This window comes from Copidosoma floridanum, unplaced genomic scaffold (assembly GCF_036245765.1).
Source record: "Copidosoma floridanum isolate Cflo_tuat_1 unplaced genomic scaffold, Cflo_Japanese_pri ptg000011l, whole genome shotgun sequence".
NCBI lineage: Eukaryota > Metazoa > Arthropoda > Insecta > Hymenoptera > Encyrtidae > Copidosoma > Copidosoma floridanum.
The window spans coordinates 2,494,514-2,519,729 of record NW_028321888.1 but is presented as its reverse complement, the minus strand read 5'-3'; the positions used below and the strand labels follow the sequence as shown (position 1 = coordinate 2,519,729).

General features: G+C 36.9%; 1 protein-coding gene across 3 annotated transcripts in view; it reads right to left on the bottom strand.

Moving 5' to 3' along the window:
- Positions 1-249: 249 nt before the first annotated feature.
- Positions 250-25,216, bottom strand: part of zfh2 (Zn finger homeodomain 2) — a 192,920-nt gene continuing 167,953 nt past the window's right edge. For all 3 annotated transcript variants that reach the window (XM_089589938.1, XM_089589940.1, XM_089589939.1), the window contains one exon: positions 250-1,111. In XM_089589938.1, the coding sequence (XP_089446064.1) occupies positions 659-1,111 (453 nt within the window). In that variant the 3' untranslated portion in view covers positions 250-658. The remainder of the gene's footprint in view (positions 1,112-25,216) is intronic.

Below are 25,216 nucleotides of genomic sequence, written 5' to 3'. Positions count from 1 at the left end.
AATATTAAACCAAATACAGTCTATACTCCTTTTTTTCGTACTATATTTACGGATCGGTTTATTAAAGTAAACAGATTAAAATAAACGATACTGTCAAATTCATTATCAAAATACGATAATAAAACTATAAATCTTCATATATAGTCTTTACTGTACACAAAAACTTAATGCGGAAATATTTTCTATATAACCAGATAGTATTTATACATTGTATAAGAAATCATTTCATTGCTCTTATTTGTCAAAATTTTTAATGTTTTTATCCCGTGATTACTTTATTTTACTTACTCGATTTCTCTTAACTCTAATAACTACATACTATCTTAATATTTCATAGTTCTTATAATATAATAGTCGTTTGATAGGAACTTTCAGTATTGCCTAGCACTGGATATAATATTCGCGCTATATAAAGGTATTTTAAAATCTAAACAAATAGAGTCGCATTAGTTAATGGTCCTTCTATATTATCACACGGACCATATTAAAAATATAGTATACACTTCACCTACGCGAAAACAACACATAACGCTGCTCATGCATACGTAATTCGGTGGTATTCATCTGAATATATCTTATTAAAAATGACATGTAAGCAATAGCTTAGCAGTCAAATTTTCTTGTACCAAATACCTATTTGAATTTCGATAACATGAGTTTAGGAATCTAGGAGGTCAGCCAGACATTCACCAGCTACAGTGGTAGTAGTGCTAGTTGAAATATTCCCGGAATGTTGCTGTTGCTGCAGTTGCTGCGACTGAAACATTGCCGTGGGATGAAGGAACAATGACCCGTACATCATATTTTCTTCAGTCTGCGATTGGTTGCCATGCTCGGCATTCGCAGTACTGGCAATAGCATTTTCTCGCAATATGGGAGCTCCTGGAGTAGGTGGTAATAAACTTCCATCTTCGACAGCTGTTCTTACCGATTCAATATGTCTTCGTGAAAATACGTGCTCTTGTAGAGGTGACTTAGACGAATATCGTACAGAACACAGCTGGCATTCTTCTGGACCAGTTAAACCACGATAAATTATTGCACCTTCTGATGATAATCCTGCAGCTAGTCTTGCTTTTTTTTCCTTTGCACGCGCATTCTGAAACCAAACCTAAATAAAAATATAAATAAATGAAAGTTTTACATGTAATATTAAATATACAAATTTATTAGTAGCTTCTAAAACCATAATTCTGGATCATAAGATTAAAAAAAAATTTTTTAAGACAATCTATAAAAATTTAGGATAACTTACATTCCATTCATTAAAAATGTATTCAAATATAAAGCTGGCAAGTAACTGAATGAAAAATATGAAAACTTTTTTTTAACTCAGAAAGGTATTGTGTTTAAATAAGTAGTGAAAAAATTAATAACTACAAGTAAAAAAGTCTCTGCGTGACTAAGCATACGCATCATAAAGTTGGTGCAGAAAAAATCTATTACTTAACTATTCTATTCCTGCATGTAAGGCACAAGTGCTACAGTATAAATCAAATCAGTGCCTAGATTTGTCTCTTTTAATAAAACGTATTTATTGACTTAAGCTTGAAGAATCCCTTCAGGATTGAAAGAGACCTCTTCCATTAAACCTCCAGCAACTATGAGAAATTTTCTAATATTTTTATCAGCTGCATATTCTATTGTTAAAATGTTGATAAAAAAAAACTTCAAGCACCTTGTCATGTCATTTTAAAGTGGCTCATTTCAAAAGTGATAAGCCTCCTTATTTCCCATTTTATCGTTAAAAAAGGGTAGTGAACGGATTTTTTAGAAAACATACTTATTATTCTATATTTTGGATGTCTTGTCATGATTTTTGTAAAATAAATATGACGAATAGTTTCTCTGACATTGGGTCGTATAAAAAATATAAGAATTTAAATAACGATTAGGCTCACTAGGCTACTATAAAATTTTCAGATTACAATATAACTGCTTGTAGCTCTTAAGAATTTTCATTGATATAAAAAAAAATTATAATAAAGAATCAAAGTTGTTTCAGAAGTATCTTCTGAATTGTAAATTAGAAAAAATTTGTTAAGGACACTCCAGAAATATTTATTGAACAACTAGCCATTTCATTGAAAAAGTAAGAGAAGTTTTACATTTTTGATACTTCAAAGAATAAATCCAGCACAAACTTGTCAATATTTGTTGAGAATTCAAGGAAAAAAGTGAAAAACGAGATTCAGACTGATAAGGTATGATCTGATTTCTCATTTTTTCTCATTATATTTCAACAAATCTCACTAAAATCAAGCTATATTAATTCTTCATGGATTCCGAAATGTGCGTCTACTCTTTCTCTCGTATGTAAGTATTCTAAGTCAATTCATTATTGTTAACTAAGTAGAAAAGCTGTTGATCGGTAATGTAGGAGACTAATAGAACGAGGTTGAAGTTTTATACCTTATTCCGTTGAGTGGTGCTATTTCTGTCAACTGTTTTGAATATAATTTTTGAGGAAAAAAAGTTCTCATACATTCTTTAACCTACAAGAAATAATTATAGCTTGATGTCAGCCAGATTTATTGAAATTTTAGGATTTTTTTTTTTTTAATTTTTATTTATAATTTTTATTCCTCAAATTTTCAATAGATCTAGCTGTTAAATTGATAATAATGTAAGGTTGTACTGTTCGAGTAACTTTGTTAGTAAGGTAGGAAACTTCAGTTGTCTTGGTCCTTCAAGCAGTTACATTATGTTACTGTTGTCAAAATAATTATAAAAAAATATTTCTTAGATTAATTATGTCGTTTGTTGAACATGTCGTTCTGCTTCCAGTTGTTTACATGATTACTTGAGGGTCAGTGCATAAGCACACGATCAGTAAGAGCTAATTTAGGAGAAAGAATGGAAAACTCCAAAAAGTCAGGTGTTGATTTGAGCAACATTTCGTTGGTCTTAACGCCAACCTCATCAGGCTCACTTTATTAACAGAAACAAAAACAAAAAACACAATAACTTTCGTAAATCACATTGTAGGGCTATTATTTACAAATATTAACATTAATTCAATAAATGATTATATGTAAATAGTTTAACATAAATTTTAATAAAAATAATTTTTGAAAATTAAATAATTACCTACGTCTACATCGTTATGACGACCGGATTTTTGGTTGACTTAAACGAATAACATTTGCGTCAAACATGTATGTATTTCCATATATAAATATAAACAATAAATGTACGCTTCTTGCGAATGTAGATAACGTGTGTGCATATTTACAATGTAGAGTTAAAAGAGATTACTTATAAAATATTTATATGTGTTATTGAGAAATAAGGTATCCTCATTTTTATTCATTGTGTGTTTAGTAGAGTATTTGTGTAACATTTTTGATATTAATTTTTTCTGTCTATTTGGTTCGTGGTCTAGGACTTTGGTTAGAAAAAAATTAAAATTATACTTGAGTTCTTTCATGTGTGAAGTGACAACAAGTTTATTTTTCTTTGTACTTTGGTATTCCTGGGGATGCCCTGCGCTTGTTAAAAGTAAATCATAATTGCGTTCCTTTGATATTTAAAAGATATGTCGACGACACTCTCATATGTGTACACAAAGATCAGGCACAACTTTTTTTACAGATTTTTTATTATCAAGACAATAACTTAAAACTCACTAGTGAAGAAGAGAATAACAATTCTACAAATTTCTTAGACATTACAATAACACATAAAAACTTGAAAATAACCATGAATTGGTATGTTAAGCCGATTTCATCCGATAGAATAATTAATTTTAATTCTAACCATTCCCGGTCGTTAAAAGTCAATGCGATATACAGTTTGGTTGATCAAGCTATTCTTTTATCTGATAAATCTTACCACAGAAAGAACATTCTGACGGCTAACATAATTTTACGCGATAATGACTATACTGAAATTTTTATACAAAAAACATCAAGAAAAAACTTCACCAAATAAAAAATACTAATAATGATAAATACAATCTACTAAATAACAATCAACGTGCTAAAATAAAAATCTTTATTCCTTACAAACCGTTATTTTTCAAATTTTGTTCAAAAACTTTGAAAAAATTAAACATACAATTTTACCCTACTATTGAAAATAAATTGGACAGTGTTATTATTCTTGGGAAGGGTAAAATTGATAAGCTCTATCAAATTAACGTAGTGTATCATTTCGCTTGAGATTTTTTCTCCGCATCATACGTACATGAGACAAAGAGAGCATTTAAAAATGCCTGAATGAACACAAAAGTATATAATAAACTTGTTGTAGCTTCACACATGAAAAAATTCAACCTTAATTTTTATTTTTTTCTAACCAAAGTCCTATACCACGAACCAAATAGACAGAAAAGATTAATATCAGAAATGTTACACATACACTCTACGACTTTATTGTTTATATTCATATATGGAAATACATACATGTTCGACGCTTATGTTATTCGTTTAAGTCGACTAAAAGTCCGGTCGTCATAACGATGTAGACGTAAGTAATTATTTAATTTTCAAAAATTATTTTTATTACAATTTATGTTAGACTATTTACATATAATCATTTATTGAATTAATGTTAATATTTGTAAATAATGGCCCTACAATGTGATTTACGAAAGTTATTGTGTTTTATGTTTTTGTTTCTGTTAATAAAGTGAGCCTGATGAGGTTGGCGTTAAGACCAACGAAACGTTGCTCAAATCAACACCTGACTTTTTGGAGTTTTTCATTCTTTCTCCTAAATTAGCTCTTACCGATCGTGTGCTTATGCACTGACCCTGAAGTAATTTCTTAGATTTTTAACATGTTGCTATGCAGTTTTTAAGAATCTCATTAATATATAAAGCTAAGTATTAAAAACTGTTGTTATCACTAACCACAAAAACTACTTAACCAATTTTAATGAAAATTTTTATACTGATCCTTGAGACTACTTGGATATTGATCGCATGGGTTTTTAAAAAAAATTTATAGTAACTGCAATAAATAAGCTTAAAGTTTTGCAAAACAATAAATAAAAAAAATGCTATCTTTGCGCTTTACCTTAGTAGGATCCAATCAGTTGCGTCAAAGTAAAATTGAAAACACCTGTAATCAAAGTCAGTGAGCCTGGTTATAATAATCCCGAACAGAATGTTGATTACCATAGTCATTCACTGACAGTACGTAAAGAACATAGCTTTGAGTCATGTAGCTGGATATCTCAGCTACCTCTTACAACAGCAAGCTAAGGAAAATGACCTTAAAAATTTTAGGCAGTCACATTTGCTGGAAATGTTATCAGCCTCTGACTGAAAGTATCACTACTAGCTCTTTTTAAAGCCATCATAAATCTTTAAGTTAACTTAACAACCATCAATTTTATCAGTCGTTTTAAAAGCTATCTCACGTTAAATTATCTCGCTAATAAACATTTTTTTATTAACTACTTCCAAAACATAATTTAAAGAAAGTTTCGACGATTCGCCTACAAATAGACTATATGAAGACGGCCACTTTTGAACCAACTCAGTCATTCGCTGACAGATGCCATGAGCAGAGTTTTCCGCCACGAGGCTGGGTACCCCGGCCACCAATGACCCTGCATTATCTTCTCAACTTTAAGCATTTAACCAGGAGTCACAAATCCCATCCAATTTATGCATTCAACGAATCTAATAGTGAATCTTTAAAGGAGAAACCAACTTGTGCCAACGGAACAGTCTTCAATAGGCAAGTGACATGAACGAATCTTTGACTTGAATCACTAAGACGACTAAGCTCTACGATAATAAGAAGGTGCTTTAGATGTGAACAATACCAAAAGACATTAAAAAGACGACTACAACAAGCTCGAATGCTTCGGAAAGTTATAGTTTTCCTCGCAACCCATCTGGTGCTACAACAGTAGGCCAAAGAAAATCATCCTGAGGTATCCAGGCCGTTAAATTTGTTGTTTTTTTTAGGGCCATCCAACATCGAACTACCTTGCCAATAAACATATTACAACTTAAAAAAGTAGGCAAAAAATAGACTTCAGGACTTACAAAAGTTTTCAACAATGTCTAGAGCTGAAAAAGGGCGAATTGGAAAAAATTTAAATTCTTTGAATATATACAATTTAAGGCGTCAAAAAACTGACTGAGAACATTCATCGAGATTAGAACATGATCGTCAATAATAATCATTACGTAATAGATCAACTTTTCATTATAACCCTGACATTGATCATTCAAATTTTTCAGTTATTTAAAGAGGTGGAGTAATATATGTTTGTATTCATAGTGGCGCTAGAAATGAAGAGTTGAGACACCAGGACTTTTTTGCTCTAGTATTTTTCTAATAGTAAAAATAAATTTTAATTATATATTTTTCTTAAGTTGCGAATACTTACAACTAAACCGAATATCCCTTCTGGTATATTATATAACGTGAGAAAGTGTAAACCAACGGCCATTTTTTTGAGGTTACCAACTATCTTAGGCCGTAAGGAACGTACGGTACTTTTCAGCATCATTTTTTTACTCTACTTCTTTACAGCTTATTATTTGACCAAAACTACATGGACTCCAAAGAAAAAATTTTCAACTAGAAATTTTTTATTCCCAGAAGTGTTTAGAATAAATGAGAAATATTAAATTAAAATTGTTTTACATTGCATGTAAACATGCACACTTGTACTCCACTCAGTGAATCTTGGGCAAAACTGGGGGGGGGGGCGTTAGTAAATGAATAGTTGTCGAACTCCCACATTTGAAAGCTAGGTAACAATAATTAATTAATGAGGAAGTTGTTAACACAAAGAATCAGTAAGCACTTAAACAATCTTTAAAAATTTTCTCAACTATAAGGTAAATATCCAGGAATTTCGTATTTTTAAATTTAGGTAACTTGCAAAAAAAAAGTTTTTTTTTATGCATTTTAAGTAACCATGATTATATGAATATACTTTATTGAATTTTTTTTTTTTCATCCTTACAATTCTAGAAACACTTTTGTATAACTATTTAAAAATATTACATTTTGTATACAAATACTATCAAAATATATGTACTTAGCAAACGAGTCTCAAAATTATAATTAAAGACTAAAGACACACTGTCTTCAGAGATAGTTATTTGAATGAATAGCAATAATTAGTAATTGTATGTATTACAATAATTACTGAAACTTTAATAGTAGGATTGATGTAAAATGTATTACTGTTTGATAGTACTAATTAAAATTTTTTTAGATCAGTCATCATAAATGTTTTAAAGTTATCTATTTTAAAGAAAAGATAGATTTAATAGATAGTTCAAACGTAGATAAGATATCCTCGGTTATTGGGGATAAAATGCCCCCAGTCTATTTACTTTTTTTTAGGAGAGAGGTAAAAAACCATAACATGGGGTTAGAAATGAAGGGTGAAGCAGGTCACGGGCTCTAATTATTTTTCGGGCACCAGAATACCAAAAAAAAGCGTTTTTCGTATTTTAATTTTTTTCTTGCGTTGTAAATAATAAAAAGATCTGAAAAATTCATGAGTACACTTTTAATGACTGCTTCTAAGTGGAAATTTTTTGGCAGTATTAAGCGTCAAAATTGTCTGAAAAAACTATTTTAACTTTAAATCGCAACTTCTGTCATGATACAAAGGGGGGAGGTACATAAAATTTCATTTTTTTAACTTGTAGAGCGAAAAAAATTCCAACTTTTTTCTGTTTTATATCTTTTTGATTCGTGCATGGCAAGATATATCGAAAAAACTGATACGTTGCCTCTAAAAGGAACCAAACATGCAAATGTAAGTTTTTAGTTTTTTTCATTTTGATAATGAATAATTCGTAAATTCGTAATTTGGACCTAAGCAGATTGCGAGGTTATTACAATTCGTTATTTTACGTAACATATTTGCTGAAAAATTTTGGCGCTGTAGCAGCATCGTGAGTGATGCTTCTGTTACCCTGTTAATATTACTGAAGTAGCAATATGCCCTTGTAGCAGCCGCTGCCACACAGTTGGTAAATCGGCTGTTTTTGTACAAAACTCATTAATCTGTGGGCAGGATAAATATTTCACTACGATTTTTTTAACTCACAGACAATTGAACTAGATGTACAGAAAAACAATAGGCAATCACATAATATTTTTATAAAGAATTATAACAATTTTTTTTTAAATACAATTTCCATAAAACTTACATGGAATCATTTGTGGAGTCACTGATTATGAATTTGAGATTGGTTTTATGAAGTAGAAATGGACAATCTACAAGAATTTTAGAACAAATTGATTTTAATTGTTGTATTTGTTATTGTTTACGTTTTTTATAATAAATTAAACGTGGTACTTGTAATTTACAAAATTGACGACTTATGTGGCTAACGCAATCATGAATTTTTTTGAATTAAACAAAAATGTATTTTTCGCATTGAAAAAGTACGTAATCAGTCATTTTAACATGTTTTCATCTTTAATCAAAGTATATACATTTGGGTTGAGCTAGGACCTTCATAACAATACAATTCTACTACCGTGGTAGAAGTTTAAGTATATGGTTATAAAAAAAAATTTATCTCAATAGATTTTATTCATACATTTATGCTACATCTTGATCAATGAAAATAAAAAGGCAAAAACAAAAAAATTCATACGACTTTATAAAGTGCATAAGAAAATCTAACACAGAAAAAAATTTCAATTCAAATAACTATACACTTTTACTAACACCACGCTAGCAGAATCTTATTGAATGCCAAATTCATAAGCTAGTTAAAGCTTGTAACACAACTAATCCCAGTAAAATCAGGTTGGGGCGTGAAACGTTCATGGGACATCGAAACACAGCGCATCAACGTACGATCTCGATTTTCCTTGTTATATGGACTTTATACAGCATACACTACTTTCAAACCTAATTGATATAACGATTCTTTATGTCGTATTTGTTATTTATACATTTTACTTATTGAAAAAAGAAAAAAAAATGGAGTAATTAGACTTTATTATTTGTAACTTGTACTGAAACTCAAGTGATAAATAAAAACGTGTAGCTATAACCATACATTGTTTTTTTTAATTTATTTTTTTTATTTTTTTTTTTTTTTTTGTAAATAAAATCAAGAGTTTATTTAAAAAACTGTTTAAAGAAAAAAAATGAATAAAGCAATAGTTATATACAAATCATAACACATCTAACAAGATTACATTCAAATGTTTTATAAAGTTGCAACTGGAATAAATAAGCTTACAAAACAAATAAAATGAGAAAACAGAACAAAACAAATAAGCTAAACAAAATAATTGGATAAACAAAACAAAATGAATATTAAAAAAATCTGAAATGATTATCCATCGTGACCTGCGTTTCTTCATTTAATGACTTAGGTGACCCTTTTATTGTTATGGTAAAAAATTTATCTATTTTATATATTGATGAAATATTAAATTTACACTATAAATAGACAAGACCAAGCTTCCACCCTTTGTTAGAGCTTCAAGCGACCGCTTATAGCTCCCTAGAAATAGCACCGTTACTCTAGCGCTCGCTAACATACATATAGTTTACAACTATAAATAGTAGTAGGTCTTCACTCATCTGATCGATTTTTCCAATTATCCCCCTGTACATATAAATAAATCACAAGGTCAAACTTTTGTTATGGTACGTCTATAGACGAAAAAACCTTTTTTTTCATATGATCAATTACAGCTGCGTTTAAATTCTATGATTACTGGGATCGTTAGTTCCATAATTAATAAAGTTAGAATCTTTTACAGAACATAGGAGTATTGTATTAAGATACAAAGTACCCTTATTTTTGTATAAATAAACTGCGTGTAACCTTTATGCAAGTGCAAAAGTGCACTGTGCGCATTTGCTATCATTTACATATTAACTATGAGATAAATATTTCAAAAATCATATCGTTTAGTTACACAAAAAGTAAACAACGTGTAAACAGTTTGAATAAATGTATTCAACAAGTGATTCATACGTGAAGTTGTAGTATAACTTATTTGAACATCTATCGTGAATGATACATATGTTAATAATTCCGAATAAAAACTGTTTTTTGTATTAATATTAAAATAAGATCCTGTTTGTGCCCATAAATATGAGATTATTGCATATCATACTACAATACTGCTTTGCTTTGTATTAAGTGCAAGCTGCATTAATTATAGAACGAACGATTCAAGTAACGAGTCATAGAGTTCTTACGTGCCTTATACGTTGCCTTATCGTATTACAAAACTAAATGCGCTGTTTTCGTGCAAAATAAAAATAGAAATGATATAAAAGTTTAAAATATTGTACAAAACCAAGAATATTCTAACTATAGATAAATTAACTTTGTTTTTTATATTCAGTTGAGTTAAAAAAAAAAAGGGAGCTAATCCAAAATACGAAAGAAAAATACGGAATTATACCTTATTTCGTGGGGGGTAGTAGGGGTTGTAAGGTGTTCAGGATTGAAGTGAATTTAGTCCGCGTTTATACATTAAACCTATTCTTAGAAATTCACCTTGACTTGTACATCTTTATTTCTCTGCGAGCAGTCACACTGCAAATGTAAACAAAGACTTTCACCCATGTTACAGACAATTTTTATCTTTTCTTAAGTTCTCTTTCTCTTTCTATTATTTTCCAATATTTTAGTTTCACACGAGCCACTGCTCTGCGTAGCAGTACACATAAATATATGCTAACAAATACATATCTGTTCACGCACTGCTCTGCGAAGCAGCCTAATGAGTCAGTCTGCTTTCGGCGCGTACAGCTAAAGCAACTCACAGTACTCGCTTGCTATATGTAAGGAGGCTCGAGACTCGACGCCTTGCATATACATAAAGACCGCGTTTTCCAATCTGTAAAATAGTCTGTAAATAAATAGTTCCAACAGTTTTATTACATCTCAGTCTTCCTCCATATTTTTGCTGCTTCTTCGTGTGCTTTCGAGTGCACGAAGAGCATCTATTCACAAACCTTACCCAGATCACTGTAATGAGCTTTTTCAAGCTCAGCCACGCCAACCGCAATACAGTCCACTACAGTCAATATCCAACATAAGGAGTCAATGAGAGTCTGCGATGGAGGTATGGAAGGTTTGTGTGGAACAGGCCACACAAATAACTATGTAATGTAGGAATATGTACGTATACTAGTGGGGCTCTGTCCCTGTGCTCTTTGCAAGGCCAACCTCCAGGTGCCAATAAGAATATATTCATATTAGCTTTTATGCTATAAAATAATTGTTTTTACAAAAAAACAAATAACGAAGGAAAATAAAAATATACGCAGATGAAACAGAAGTATTATCGCATATTAATATAGGAAGAAAATGTTTGTATCGACAGTTCTGTTCACATAAAAAAAATTGATCAAGATGGAAAAAAATATAGAAATATGACAAAGCACCGAAAAAGACACAGAAATCATACTTTTTTCTACTTTGATATTTTCCATTATTTGACCATTAAGAAGTTGCATTATCATTTGAAAAGCTGAGCCATTGCATTGAGGTTAAAATCCAAGGCAAAATAAACCTCAACGAATATACAGTTAAAGCATCAAGACATATTGCTTACTAAAATATAAAAAAATCTATTTATAAATTGAACTTTATATGTAGGTGTTATAAGATATTTTTAATTCTGTTTTATAAGTTATGTCTTTTTTTTAATAACTTAATTGCACAATAAACAACTAGAATATAGGAAGATATGTGTAACATTCAAAAGTTATGCAAGCAGCAGTATAAGTACGACTTCGTTCTCATAATAACCTTTTTTACCTAATGATAACCACATAAGTAAAAAAATTGAGGTATGGCAATGGCAAAAAGTGTATTAAAAATAACTATTTATTAAAAAAAAAGGTCAGATGTGCGTCCACCATATGTGCTTAAATGAAATGGTACTGCTAAGAGTTATAACAGAAGTTTCATCAAAACTACTCAACGTTTGTTAAGTATGGCTAGGGTGGATTGAAGATTTTGGCCAGAAGTCATGTGTGTGGAAACCTACTAAAAACCTGACTTGTATTTGTCGTCAAAAATTTTCTGACGGCACTAGGCCGAATAGTTGAACGGCCACAAACCCTGAAGTGTTGGAGCAGGTTGTTCTCTAACTAGACACGTCTCCTGGTATTCCGCCGGAGACGTTATCATTTAGAATATTTTTCTTATCGGTAGTGCTCGTCAATCCTGGTGGTTTAGGGTAGAATTAGACGTAGGTCGCTTGCCCACTGTAGAAAAGTGTCGTCGGTAGCCGAGGTACCCAGCCGCACGACTAACAAGTGTATTCTTGATATACTGCCAAAAGACAACTGTAGAAATCTTCGGGACGCTCCAGCATATTATAACCACACTTATTTAATTCTATTTCAGATAACTTAGATTTTATGTCCCTGCCACCTACCAGATCCTACTGAACTAATGTGAAAAGCTAGCGTGTTTTTTGCAAAACTTTGAGCTTATTTATTTCTATTGTTATTAATTTTTTCAAGATCAAAGCTATACTAAAACCGTCTAGGAAGTGTTAATTGTCACTATGCAAAATTTCAGCCAGATCGGTTGAGTAGTTTTCGTGGTTAGCGATTACAAAGGTTTTAGCGACTTTGCTTCATATATTAATAAGATTTGGTTTATAGTTTATAAACAAATTATAGAAAATCTGGAATATACTTTAAATGCAAATCGCATGAAATTGTTATATTTCTTCAAATATTATTTTCAGTTAAATGCATCAAGTAGTTAAAAACAACGGTCTACAAGCTTAGTTAAAAAAAAAAGTATATAGTCTCTCGAAATTATCAATATTAGTAAAGTAAGATTTTTGTGCAATGCAGTTTCCTCCCCTCCATCTCTCCACTACTTTTCAGATTCCACTGAAATAACGTAGTAAAAAAAAACTAGATTTAAGCTCTCTATCTATATTATAACCTGCCAAATCTTAATCAACAAAAAAATTTACTGCAAAAACATTATCATTTCTCTTATACTTGAGTTTTAAATCACTTGTCAGGTATATGTACTTCAAAACTTTTATCAAAAATTAAAAATGTGCCTAATGATTGTGATAACTTCTTAAGTAATAAAGGCTGTAATCTTTATCAAGTTTTGTGTCTGCTTTTTATGATTATAAATAATTAAAATCTCTAAACAATTCTTTACAAAGTACGAGAAAATTGGCTGGTTTCTCTTATATTTTAAACAAACGATTTTTTAATGTACATATGTATGTTAATGAAAGGCGACTTGTGAAGACTCCTGATGCTTTTAAAATATGTATTAATTACGTTGGAAAGTTTTTTGGACTGTCCACATGAAAATTATTTTGTACTAATAATAAATTTTTTAAAATTTATCCTATTAGTGCTCACAGTACACACCGTTAATCATCTCATGTCCCAATGTTATATAAACCTTTGGATGAGTCAGGCCACTCTTCCACTCATACACACGATTTTCTCTCCCCCCCCTACATGATAGGTGCCCCACAAAATAACGGAGAACTTGCTGTATTTCTATGATATGTTAACCCAATCCGGTTTTGCTGTAACCTGTACTGCCCCTCCACGCGATTTTTAGAGTTACCTTAATAGCTGCTATGCACGAAATCTTGCCTTACATCTACTTAGCTAAGCACATACGTTATAATGTAGTAGAAACTATCACTGCTTTTATATCTCCTTATATCATTCTCAGATAATTAAACTCCATACTTTTTCAATATGATCCACACTACCCTCTATCCCACTATCGCAATGTCGCAATGCTTAGAGGCATCCAAACATTTTTTCCACACAAAACCTTGCCCCTTCTCTGCTTAGCATAACGTACACATTGTTACTTAATGAAAACCATTGCTAACTTCATTGTAAATCAGCTTATATTATACTCTGATTTTCCAACTCAATACATCCCTCGTGTGACCCACTTTCCTCACATTTCATGAGATGATACAACTCACCTATTTTAGTTTACTGTTGTTAGAAAAACAGTTGTAGAATTATTTAATGGTGTATTTTATTATTTAATGTAAGAATAAATTTCAATGAAAGATGTAAAGAGCATTCATCAATAACTAATTTATAAACATAGAATTGTTAATATATTTAATGAAAATTTTTATCAAAAATAAATTTTTACAAAAATTATATAGAAAAAGTAACATCTGTCGTTGAATGCTGCAGCTTTTAAGCATTCTTCGGCGTGCTAGCAAGCATAATTCTCCATCGTATTAAAATGGTTGTAACATACACATTTCCAGTGATACTCTTTCACATGTCATTGTTACGTCCACGTTTAAAATTTCTTTCTTTCCCTCTACTATATTTCCTCTCCTTCAGTTTTAATCACTTCTTAACTGTTCTTATCATCCTTATCTCAAAACAATCTGAAGTCTAATAGATTTTCTTTATCAGATTTTTACAACCGTTTATCCTTATCTCCACCCGTCATTTCACAAGTCATCGGTTATGACATGCCTTACCAACGTTTATTTCTACCTCATTATCCGCCTACGGCTAATGGTCTCAACGAAAATAAGTTTTCATATGTGCATCCCAAGATCGTATCATAGAATAGAACTTACATGTAAATAATATAGCTACGAAAAAAAGACTTCATAAATCGTGAAGACTATTTCTTCTTAGATAAGACCCTTTTTTGTCACTAGTAAAAACTTTTAACATCGTTTTTCTTAAGAAAAATCGATACGCATTGCTGCCATACTGTTTTTTAACGCAGATCTTAAAAAAAGCAGAAGTATGTTTTTTATATAAGTATAGAAAATGGTCGAGACAGAATCTATTGTATAACTAACAAACTAACCATTAATCGTAAGAATTTAAATTATTGTACTTATTATTATACGTAATCTCTCTACTGTCACGCGCCACTTGTCCATAAAGATATTATAACGTGGCGAGTGCAAACGGGACTCAGACAATTAGTAATCAATTTTTCTGAAAAATTCACGACTCAATACTCCTACAGATAATATATTTACTCTTCATGAGCAAATAGTAAACACGTAAAGTACATTTTTTTCTTAGGCTGCTTCTTCTTGAAAGTCCGATATGTGTGGTCATTTACAAAACTTCTGGAACTCAAAAACCTTACCTCTAAGCCACCAATTTTTTTTCGCTTCAAGTCCAGTCACATAGGCTGTTGTCTTCCTACCTTTATATAAGCGGCCGTTTTGTCCAAACGTCTAAATCTTGAATCTTAGAACAACCATAGAGAATACACGCAGCAACAAGAGAATCCTAAAATGCCCGATTTTGCTTTCTAGATCTGTAATGAGCACCAGCACATGGCAGCAAGTACGTTTCAAAACACGCTCTTAACTTTCACCACAACGCTAAAAATTTTAAAATATTGCTAAAAATCTGGACATCCAATTCAAGAGTTCTTCAAGAGTGAGTATTATTAAGATAAAAATCGGGGAGCCTAATGATTTCTCCTGACTCACGGTACATCATGACAAACACAACACTAACAACACTCTCCTCTAAGGCAACAACAGGAAGTGGCATCTTTCTCAGTACTCTTGCAATAAGTACACCACTGGAGGAGCTGATTCTCTTTGTCCCCGTTCCACCACAGATCAAACGTCCAATCTGGGTCATAATGCTAGAATGTGGTTTGGAAGCAAATCTTTTTAAAAAATCCGCAGTCCCAAATAACATTAAAATCAACTGGTAAGAAAAATACAGATTAAGAGGCATTAAATTGTTCCTTACACTAAATTTAGATGGTTTTTTCGTAAAAATTACAGGTCAAGAGATAAAGATCTTGATCATCTCCAATAATTTCTCCATCAAGAGTACCAACATCATCGGCTCTAATTTTTTTAAAGTAACGAAGGCAAAAATCTGCTACCAAATGCACCATGTTATAATAGACTCCATGTACACATTTATTGGGTGTATAACATATACACATATAAAAAAGTCAATCGAAATTAACTATGCGCCTGTCATTTGGTGCTACTTGTCACTTTAACACATTTTCTTATGAGAATGTAAAGAACTTTTGTCAACGGCGCCCGCTTTAATTATTTTGCTATACAAGATTTAACACAAGAAATTAAAGACAATGAGGGCAGCACCATAGATCCACATAGTAAACAGCCTCAATGCTGCTACCAAAAGAAATCAAGACATCTAATTTTATGTATCTGACTGTCTAAACAATACAAAAAAGTTAGTTTGTTTGACTTTTTGTACAGCGTACGATTTATAGACGCACTAAAATTCCTTCACATAATTTTTGTAGTCAAGGAGATTGCTCACATCATCTTTTAATAATACTTGCTTAACTATACAGAAATTATATCAATTGTAACAAATATTTCTTCTAGATTTGACATGGTGGAAGTCGTCCATCACCCAGCCAGCATTGCAAAAAATTATACATTTTATCCGGGGGGTACATAAACATTATCTAAACTACATATATACAAACAAAGATAAACAGATAGAAAACTGGACAAGAACAATTAACTTACTAAGTATTGTATCCAAAGGCCAGGAGATTAAATTACTTGTGCAAACTGGAAATATAGAGTACGCAACGGTAGATCGAACAGACAAGATCTGTTACAAACTACACCGATTCCTGATCCTTGAATACCATGGAGTATCAAAAACTTGTAATGGTATTAAACAAAAATACCTCGGGAAGAACTAACAAGGATAAATCCAGCTCCACATTCCACAGTGCATGGATTGCCAGCTACAAAAAATTCGTCCAGGTGAGAACCAAGCAGCTAATGTGAATCACAGAAACGCCAGGCGCTGCATTTGAGAAGGTAGACATGGATATCATAAGACCCGTAAAATGAATTAAAAATGGATTTGAATTTATTTTTACCATGCAATATCAACTTCCAAAATTCTGCATTGTCATACCATTACAAAACATGCTGTCATTTATTAAAAAAGTGTTGCTACACATGAAAAATTTAAATTCATATGGAGTTCAGTACACTATTTAATACAATAATTTTGTTTCTAAAAATTTAAGTAATGTCTCTTCATTGACATTTACTGACTCATTGGTTAAAAGAATTGAATAAAATAAATTGGCTCTATCAACAGTGCCTATGATATTTTTTATATAATATATGATCACGCTGCAATTATTTCTGGAGTCTGCGAAAAGTAACATTTATTTTAAACCTTTTGGTTTTAATGAAAATAATTAGAAAAGAATAAAAAAAAGTACCTTAGTCAGGAATTGAATCAGGACCTCTCTAACTCCCAGATGAAGCGCGTTAACGAGTTCTGATACCGAGACCTCATAATTTTCTTATAGGAAAATCATTTTATAAGAAATATATTTATTTCAACCCAAGCGTCACGTACAAAATATATGGAATCACTTATCATTTATGTTAAAATATTTGCATATATGTACATGACGTTCACGCTGAAAAAAGTGTCTCCTAAAAAACGGTAAACGAAATATTAAGGCCTCAGTAGAAAAACTGACTACTGTGTTGCATCTAAAAAGTGGAGAAGGACTGGTTTAAAAGGTGGCTTGGGCTATTTTTATCGGCTTGATCAAAACCTCTGAAATTCTAAACTTATGTAAACAAAGTATGCCAAATTCATTTGCGATAAGAAAATACTGGGGTCACCGATTTAATTTTTTCGGAAATCGCTACTGAAAATTCATCAATTTAACACCTACTCTTATGGACAGTGGTCACAAAATCGACTATATCTTTAAAAATCTTTGATTAACCTAAGAAATTTTAAATATTTCCTGTGTTTTTTTTGCAAAGAATCTGTAAAATTCTCGAAAATATAGGGTCAACGACTCAACTTAAGAGAAAATCAGAAGTAAAGTATGAAATATTAATCTGGCTTGTTCCACAACATCTCCCAATTTTCACAATTATAATTTCACGGTACTTTTCTGGGAATTACTGATCTTGTACTTTGATTTTATCAAAATAACCATATTTATTGAAAAGTTTACCGTTAAACAGCGTTGATTTTTTAGGGGCCCTTATTGTATCCTACCCTAGGTACAGTACCAACCGCCCAAGCCACCTTAAGCTCAGTCAAAGGCATTTTTGACATCGTTCATATGATGAACTTCATTTCAACGTATTTAAATCAAAAATTTGATTCATTTGGTGTGTTTGACTTTGTTTAAAAAGTGATAAAATGAATTTAATTTGATTTGAAAATTTTAAAATAGTTTTACTTTTTTCTTGCTATAAAAAAAGTTGTAAAGTAATAATACATTTTATTAAGAACATTATATTAAGAGCAACGGACAATATACTTGTAACTCTAATGGAAAAATTGTCTCACAACCTCAAATAAGAAATTTTCAATTGTTCACAAAATTTGTGTATTCCATTAACTATCTTATTAATTTTAATACTCGGACTAGTCATTGTATAATAAGACTTCTTACTTAAAATACAAATGACAATAATAATAAGCATGAAACTTAAAATGTTAGTTCACTGCATCTACGATATTGCCAAATTTTGTAACTTTAAGTGAACGTGTGGTTACAACAAAATTTTTTTTTTCTCCTAAATATGTGCTCTTTATTAGTAAAATAACGTTTGATCAAGTATATTTCTTGATCTTATCTTGCTAAAAAAGATGAAAGAATAAATTACGGAATGAACTTATACAGAAAACTATCCAGTAATAAAATACAAAACAATACCCCACATCTACGGACATGCACTGATAAGAGGAGTAAAATGGTTGGCTTAAGTTCGAAGTACACGTTAGTATTAAATTGTTATATTAAACGGGATTAGAGATTGTAGTGAAAATGTATAAAATATGTGTATAAGAACTGAACTAGTGAGCACAGATAAGGATTTTTCTTGCCCAGAACCTACCTTCAGTTATTTCATACGTATAAACTTAAAGTCAAAAGCAGCAAAGTAGCCCAAAAATAACAATTTTTACAGGTTTGCTAAAGAAAAATAAAATCGTGAAGGCACACCAATAGAAAGGTGTTGGGCAATATAGAAACATAATCTTAAATTTTTTGTGTTTTATTCATTGAATGTGTATATTACACATATAATTTGTACATACATATTTGAATTTAATACATAAAAATAAATGTACCACATTAAAAATATGTACAGAAGTTCATAAATTGTTATATAACATTCATTACAACATAACCTTTAAAAAATATTTTGAAACGGCAGAACTTGAAAGAAACACTAAAAATATACAAAAAAGAAAAAGAAGAGAATAACTTTAAGGGGTTTAAAAAGAGCAACAAAATATTGAGATGCTCACAATAGAATGGATTGGTTGATATGCAAACATAACCTTAGTGTTTTATTTTAATTTTGCTAAATTTTTTATTTAAAAAAAAGTGAGAATTGTTTGGAAATGTAGCCACATTCAAATTCCAATATTCAATTTCCCATGGCAATTATCCTGTTTGAAGTTTATACTACATTATCAAAATTGTAAAAGTGAGTATTTATAAGCAAAAGGTTAGTGATAGTGTGTGGATTGTATGCCATTGGTTATACATACGATGATGACACTGACTATCATGATACACGAAATTGCTGATGAACTGCCAAGTGGCTTTGTTTCTTTTAGGAGTCCTGAGATTTCACACATTGGTTTGAATAAAATTAAAATCCATTTAAAATTTAATACTAAAAAATATTTTAAAACAATTAAATACTGTAAAAAAATAAATTTTTAAACGGAAATTTTTTTTAGCAATAATAGGTATCCAGAAAAAAATGCACATACATACATTCAGGCTGAAATGCTCTATTTTGATTATAATCAACATGAAACACAGCAGTAACACTATATCCCAATATATGGTCCATGTGATTTTTCATTTACGACAAAGCTTTCGTGATAAAAAACTAATTTTCTGTCATTTTATAGTCATGTTTAAAACTTATACTTCCTTTACTTAAAAAAAAATATTACTACAACAATAGTTGTTAGTATACTTTTGGCTAAAATCTGTATAAAAATGTGTTTAATTGTTATTTCCAAGGGTATATTGTTTGTCTGCTTTTTTTAATTATATGTATGTAGCAAAGGTGGCTTTTTGGCTCGTACCCACAAATACGTCTTTCCAGCGTTACTAAGTTTGGTAGGTGAACAACACAAGGGGTGCTGCTGGTACATATGAGGGTGCTACCTCACAAACGTCTACTAGCGTGTCAAGAGTTTCCAACTTTTTTAGCTTGACAATACAGGGAGCGCTGCGAGTAGGTATGAGTATGTTGCCTTAAAGATAGTAACTGGTGTGTCCAGAAGTGTCCAAGTAAGTGAAGAAGCGAGGTGATAAAGCTTGGTAAAACAGAGGTGCTGTGGATAGATACAAATGCACTGCCCAGCGATCTTAAAAGTGGCCACCAAACTTGGAGGGAGATTCACATTGGCTACATGGAGCAAGACTTAAAACCCTAGATAACTCGACAAAATTTCATACGCAATAACTTAATAAATTAATCCCAAGCTATTTAACCCAATAACCCAACGCAACAATCACCAGTCTCACTGTTTTGTGGAAAAATACTCTTTATTTATAGTGGAACGTACACAGGCTGCGAGGCAGCAAATAAACACATTTACGTCGCGTCGAGTCTCCTTTGTTCTCCTCTTCTCTCTTCTTCTTCTTGTTGAGCGAGTGGCGGCTCACACGTCTTGCTTGGCGGTCGACTCGAGCACGATTGATGGTAGCGCGCAGCACCGAGCGCCTTGGCGGAGAGAGCGATCGGGGCGCGGGGGGGGAGCACTCGGCAGGACACGACCGCGCAGCCAGCGCCTTTGCGGCCGAAAAACTCACATACCGCCCGCCTTGCTCCCGGAGCGACAATCAAACGCCGCCCGCCGAAGGAGTCTGGGCATCAGATGAAACAGTCGCCGACGGCGGCGTCTCAGCGAGATCTGGGACCGGAAGCAATGCAAGCTTGGCGACGGGCCGCAGGTACTCCCCGGTGGCTGTTTTCAGAGTGGCCGCACGGACGAGACCATCGGGTCCTGGATGAACGTGGGTGATGCGGCCAAGAGGCCAGCGCCCATCCGTCCGAAGTAGAGTTGAGTCGAGAAGAACCACGGTGTCACCCACGGCGAAGTTCCGGCGAGGGGTACGCCACTTCGGTCGCTGCTGGAGTGTGTTCAGGTACTCTCGACTCCAGCGAGACCAAAACTGAGCTCGAATCGCCCTGACGAGGTCCCAATGAGCGAGAGTGTCCAGCCTTTCCGATGGGGGCCCAGCCTGGATGACGGCATCAAGAGGGGCGCCGATAAGGAAATGGCCCGGAGTGAGGACATCAAGGTCTCCCAAGTCGTTGGAGAGAGGAGTGAGCGGTCTACTGTTCAAGACCATCTCGATGCCAATGAGAACAGTCGTAAACTCCTCGTAGGTCAGGTGCCGAGAGCCCATGACGCGTCGGAGGTGGCCCTTGACCGACTTGACACCCGACTCCCAAAGACCACCAAAATGAGGCGCCCCAGGCGGGATGAACTGCCACGAAACACCTTGATCGGCAAGCGTTCCAGCAACAAGCGCCCAGTCAATCTCCGCGTCCTGAAGAGCTTCGCGCAGCTCGAGGTCGGCCCGTCGGAAGCAAGTGGCGTTATCACTCCACAGCTCGGCCGGGCGTCCACGGCGACCGGAAAAACGGGTGAGAGCGCCGAGAAAAGAGGCCGTTGAGAGATCGCCAACGAGCTCGAGGTGCAACGCCTTCGTCGTCAAGCACACAAAGACCGCAATATATCCTTTGGTGGTCCGGACGCCTCGTCCGCGCGAAGCGAGCACGTGGAAAGGGCCCGCGTAATCAACCCCAGTGCGACCGAAGGCTCGACAAGGAGTGACCCGGGAGGCTGGTAGAGGGGCCATAAGCTGGGTGGATGCCCGCGCTTGCAGCCGGGCGCAGACGATGCAACGGCGCAGGTGGGCCTTGATTCGTGTCCTGCCACCGACAATCCATGCCTGCCGGTGCACATATGCGCTAGTAAGCCGGAAGCCACCGTGGAGGGCTCTGGAGTGCGCCCGGGCGATGATGAGTCGAGCCAGAGGAGAGGAACCGGGGACAATTGGCGGATGCTTCTCCTCATAGGTCAGCGACGAATGTGCGAGGCGCCCGCCGACGCGCAAGATCCCATCGGCATCCAAGAATGGAGAGAGGGCCGTGAGTGGGCTTGTTTTTGGTAACTGCTCATCCCTTTGCAGTCGAATAACCTCCGCCTCGAATGCTGGAGCTTGACTCAGACGGACACAAGCCAGGAAAGCGGCGTGGAGCTCGGTCGGCGTTGGTGGCGAGAGCACGAGGAGAGCGGGCTCGCGATGGAGACGGCGACGAATCCACCGCCGCACACGAACGAGCAATTGCGTTAGGACGTGGAGACTGGAGAATTGCTCAAGCAGGTCGAAGCTGGACGGTTGAACGGTGCAGCAACTGATGAGAGCCGGCGCTGGTCGGGATACGGGCTCCGGGGGCCATAACCCGATGTCACGAACCAGCCAGGAGGGCCCGTGCCACCACAAAGGCTGATGGCGGAGACCTGACATGTCGGCGCTCCGAGTGGCCAGATCCGCCGGATTTGACGCCGTCGGGACGTGCCGCCAGATGCTCGGAGAGAATATTTCTTGAAGCTGGGCCACGTAGTTGTCGACGAGCACATTATTGGTCGGCTGGGAGGAACGGAGCCACTGCAGAACAATCTGAGAGTCGCTCCAGGCGTGGCAGCGATCATCAGGGACATCCAGCTCATCCGCGGTTGATCGGAGCAGCTTTGCACCGAGTAGAGCGGCTCTGAGCTCAAGGCGAGGAATCGTCATCCGTGCGACAGGCTCGGAGACTGGTCTGAGTGAGCGAATGGGGGCAAGCTTTGAGCGAGCCAAAAGGATGTAGCAGGAAGCCGGCTCGCCCGGGCGCTCCAACCGCGAGTACACTACGGCGGCCATCGCCCGCCAGCTGGCGTCAGCGAACACGTGCAGATGAAGGTCGGACGCTGGCGAGACACCGATCCATCGGGGAAGAGAGAAGCCGGAGATGACTTGGAGCTCAGCCACAAAGTCCATCCAGCGCCGGACCATGGACGATGGTACTGTTTCGTCCCAGTCGAGGTGAGCCCGCCAAAGATCCTGCAGCAGCAATTTCGCGTTCAAAGTGATTGGCGCAAGCCAACCACATGGGTCGAAGACGCTTGCAAGCGCCGCGAGCATGGTCCTCTTCGTAGTCTGGCGCTGCACGACGACCGGAGTCAGGCGAAGGCGATCGACCGGGGGATCCCAACCAACGCCCAGCTCGCTAACAAGGCCCTCAGCGCCGAGCTGATCCCAGGCGGGGCGCAAGCGAACATCGGGCGGAAGATCCTCGAGTAGCTCTGGTGTGCTCGCGACCCACTTCCGGAGCGGAAAACCGCCAGCTTGCATGAGGCCGATCAACTGGTCACGGAGGTGTCGCGCAGTGTCGAGACTATCGGCTCCAGAGAGAATGTCATCGACGTAGCGGTCGCGCATAACAACGGGCACCGCATCGGGCCAACGGGAGCCCTCGTCCTCGCACAGCTGCTGGATGGTGCGTAGGGAAAGATACGGAGAGCACGACGCGCCGTATGTGACAGTGAGCAACTGGTAGTGCGTGGGCGGCTCTCGAGGGTCCGCGCTCCAAACGATCCGCTGCAAGTCGACGTCTCGGTCATCGATCCAGATCTGGCGGAACATCATTTGAACGTCGCTGCAGAAGGCGATACGATGTCGGCGCCAGCGCAGTAACACGTGAGGTAAGGCCGTTTGAAGTCGGGGCCCGGCGTGGAGGACATCGTTTAGACTGCAGCCGCTCGAAGTTGGATGTGAAGCGTTAAAGACAACGCGCAGCTTTCGGCCCTGGTCGCTATGCTGCCATATGCCATGATGCTGGATGTAATGAGCGGGGTGGGACGACCCGGCCAACTGAGCGCTAGTGAGAGGCCTCATGTGACCCAAAGCGAGATAATCGGCCATAAACTTGGTGTATTCGACGGCCATCTCGGGGGCTCTCTGTAGCCGGCGCTGCAGCGCAGTCAACGAGGCCAGAGCGCTCTGACAACTATCACCGAGGAGCTGCAAGCCCCCTTGCTTTAGAGGCAGGCGTACGACGTAGCGCCCGTCCTCAGCCCGGCCATGGTCAGCGAAGCTGCGTTCACATTCGACGTCGTCGGGGGCCTGCCGGTGGGCCTGTGGAACGTCCTCGAGTTCCCAGAAGCGCTGCAGCAGGGATGCCAGCTCAAGATGCCAAGGAGGAGGCGAGTCGGCCTGAGATGTCAGACAGACGTTCGGTGAGGCGTGCGGCATCTCTAGGCCGGCGGCCTGCCCAATAAAGACCCAACCAAAGACAGTGGCCTGAGCTACGAGGTCGTCACGCTGAATCTGGCCAGGCTCCAGCAAGCGATGGTAGACGTCCACACCGAGGAGGAGGTCGATCACGTGTGGCGTGTCGAATTTGGAGTCCGCCAGCGGCTCGAGGTCGAGCCAGCGCCGAGCGACAGCGGGGTGCAGGGGCGCGCGTGGGGAAACAATCCCGAGCCGCGGGAGGCAGAGAGCCATCAGCGTGGTCGGCGGCTCGCTCTCCCTGAGGTGAAGCCAAAGTCGAGCACGAGCCCTCGAGCGGACGCCCGGGTCGCCGCCGACGCCCAAAATGTTGAGCTCGGCGAGTTCCATCGGAGCGTTGAGTTGACGAGCGAGGCTGGCGGAAGCAATGGTGACCTCGGAGCACGAATCCAGGAGGGCCCGGACCGTCACAGTCCGGCCAAGAGGCCCGCTCAGGCGGACAAGCGCGGTCGGCAACACTGCCAGTCAGGACCGTGACGCCTCATCGGATGGCGGACCGGCAGTGGGCACGGCCGCTGGATCCGCTTTCGGAAGCTTCGGTGGCGTGGGTTCAACAGCGGGCTCTGACCCGCGGCGCCGGCTGCTGTCATGCAGAGAACTGTGGTGTGGCTCGCGGCAGTGCTGACAGACCGAGCGTGAGGGACAAGCCTTTACAGCATGGCCGGACCGAAGACAGTTGAAGCACAGTCTCGCCTGGTAAACCAGATCTCTCCGAGCGCGCGACTCAAGACCGTGAAACTGTGCGCAGTGGCCCAGGTAGTGAGACCCCTGGCAAGCCGGGCAGGCCGACACCGTGCCACCTGTCGCAAGAGTACGATAGGTACGGCCGGCCGAGGCAGGGACCGCTGGACGCGCACCGGGCACGGCGGACTGGCGTGCAGGATGGGAGGCCTCCACGGAGCTCAGAGC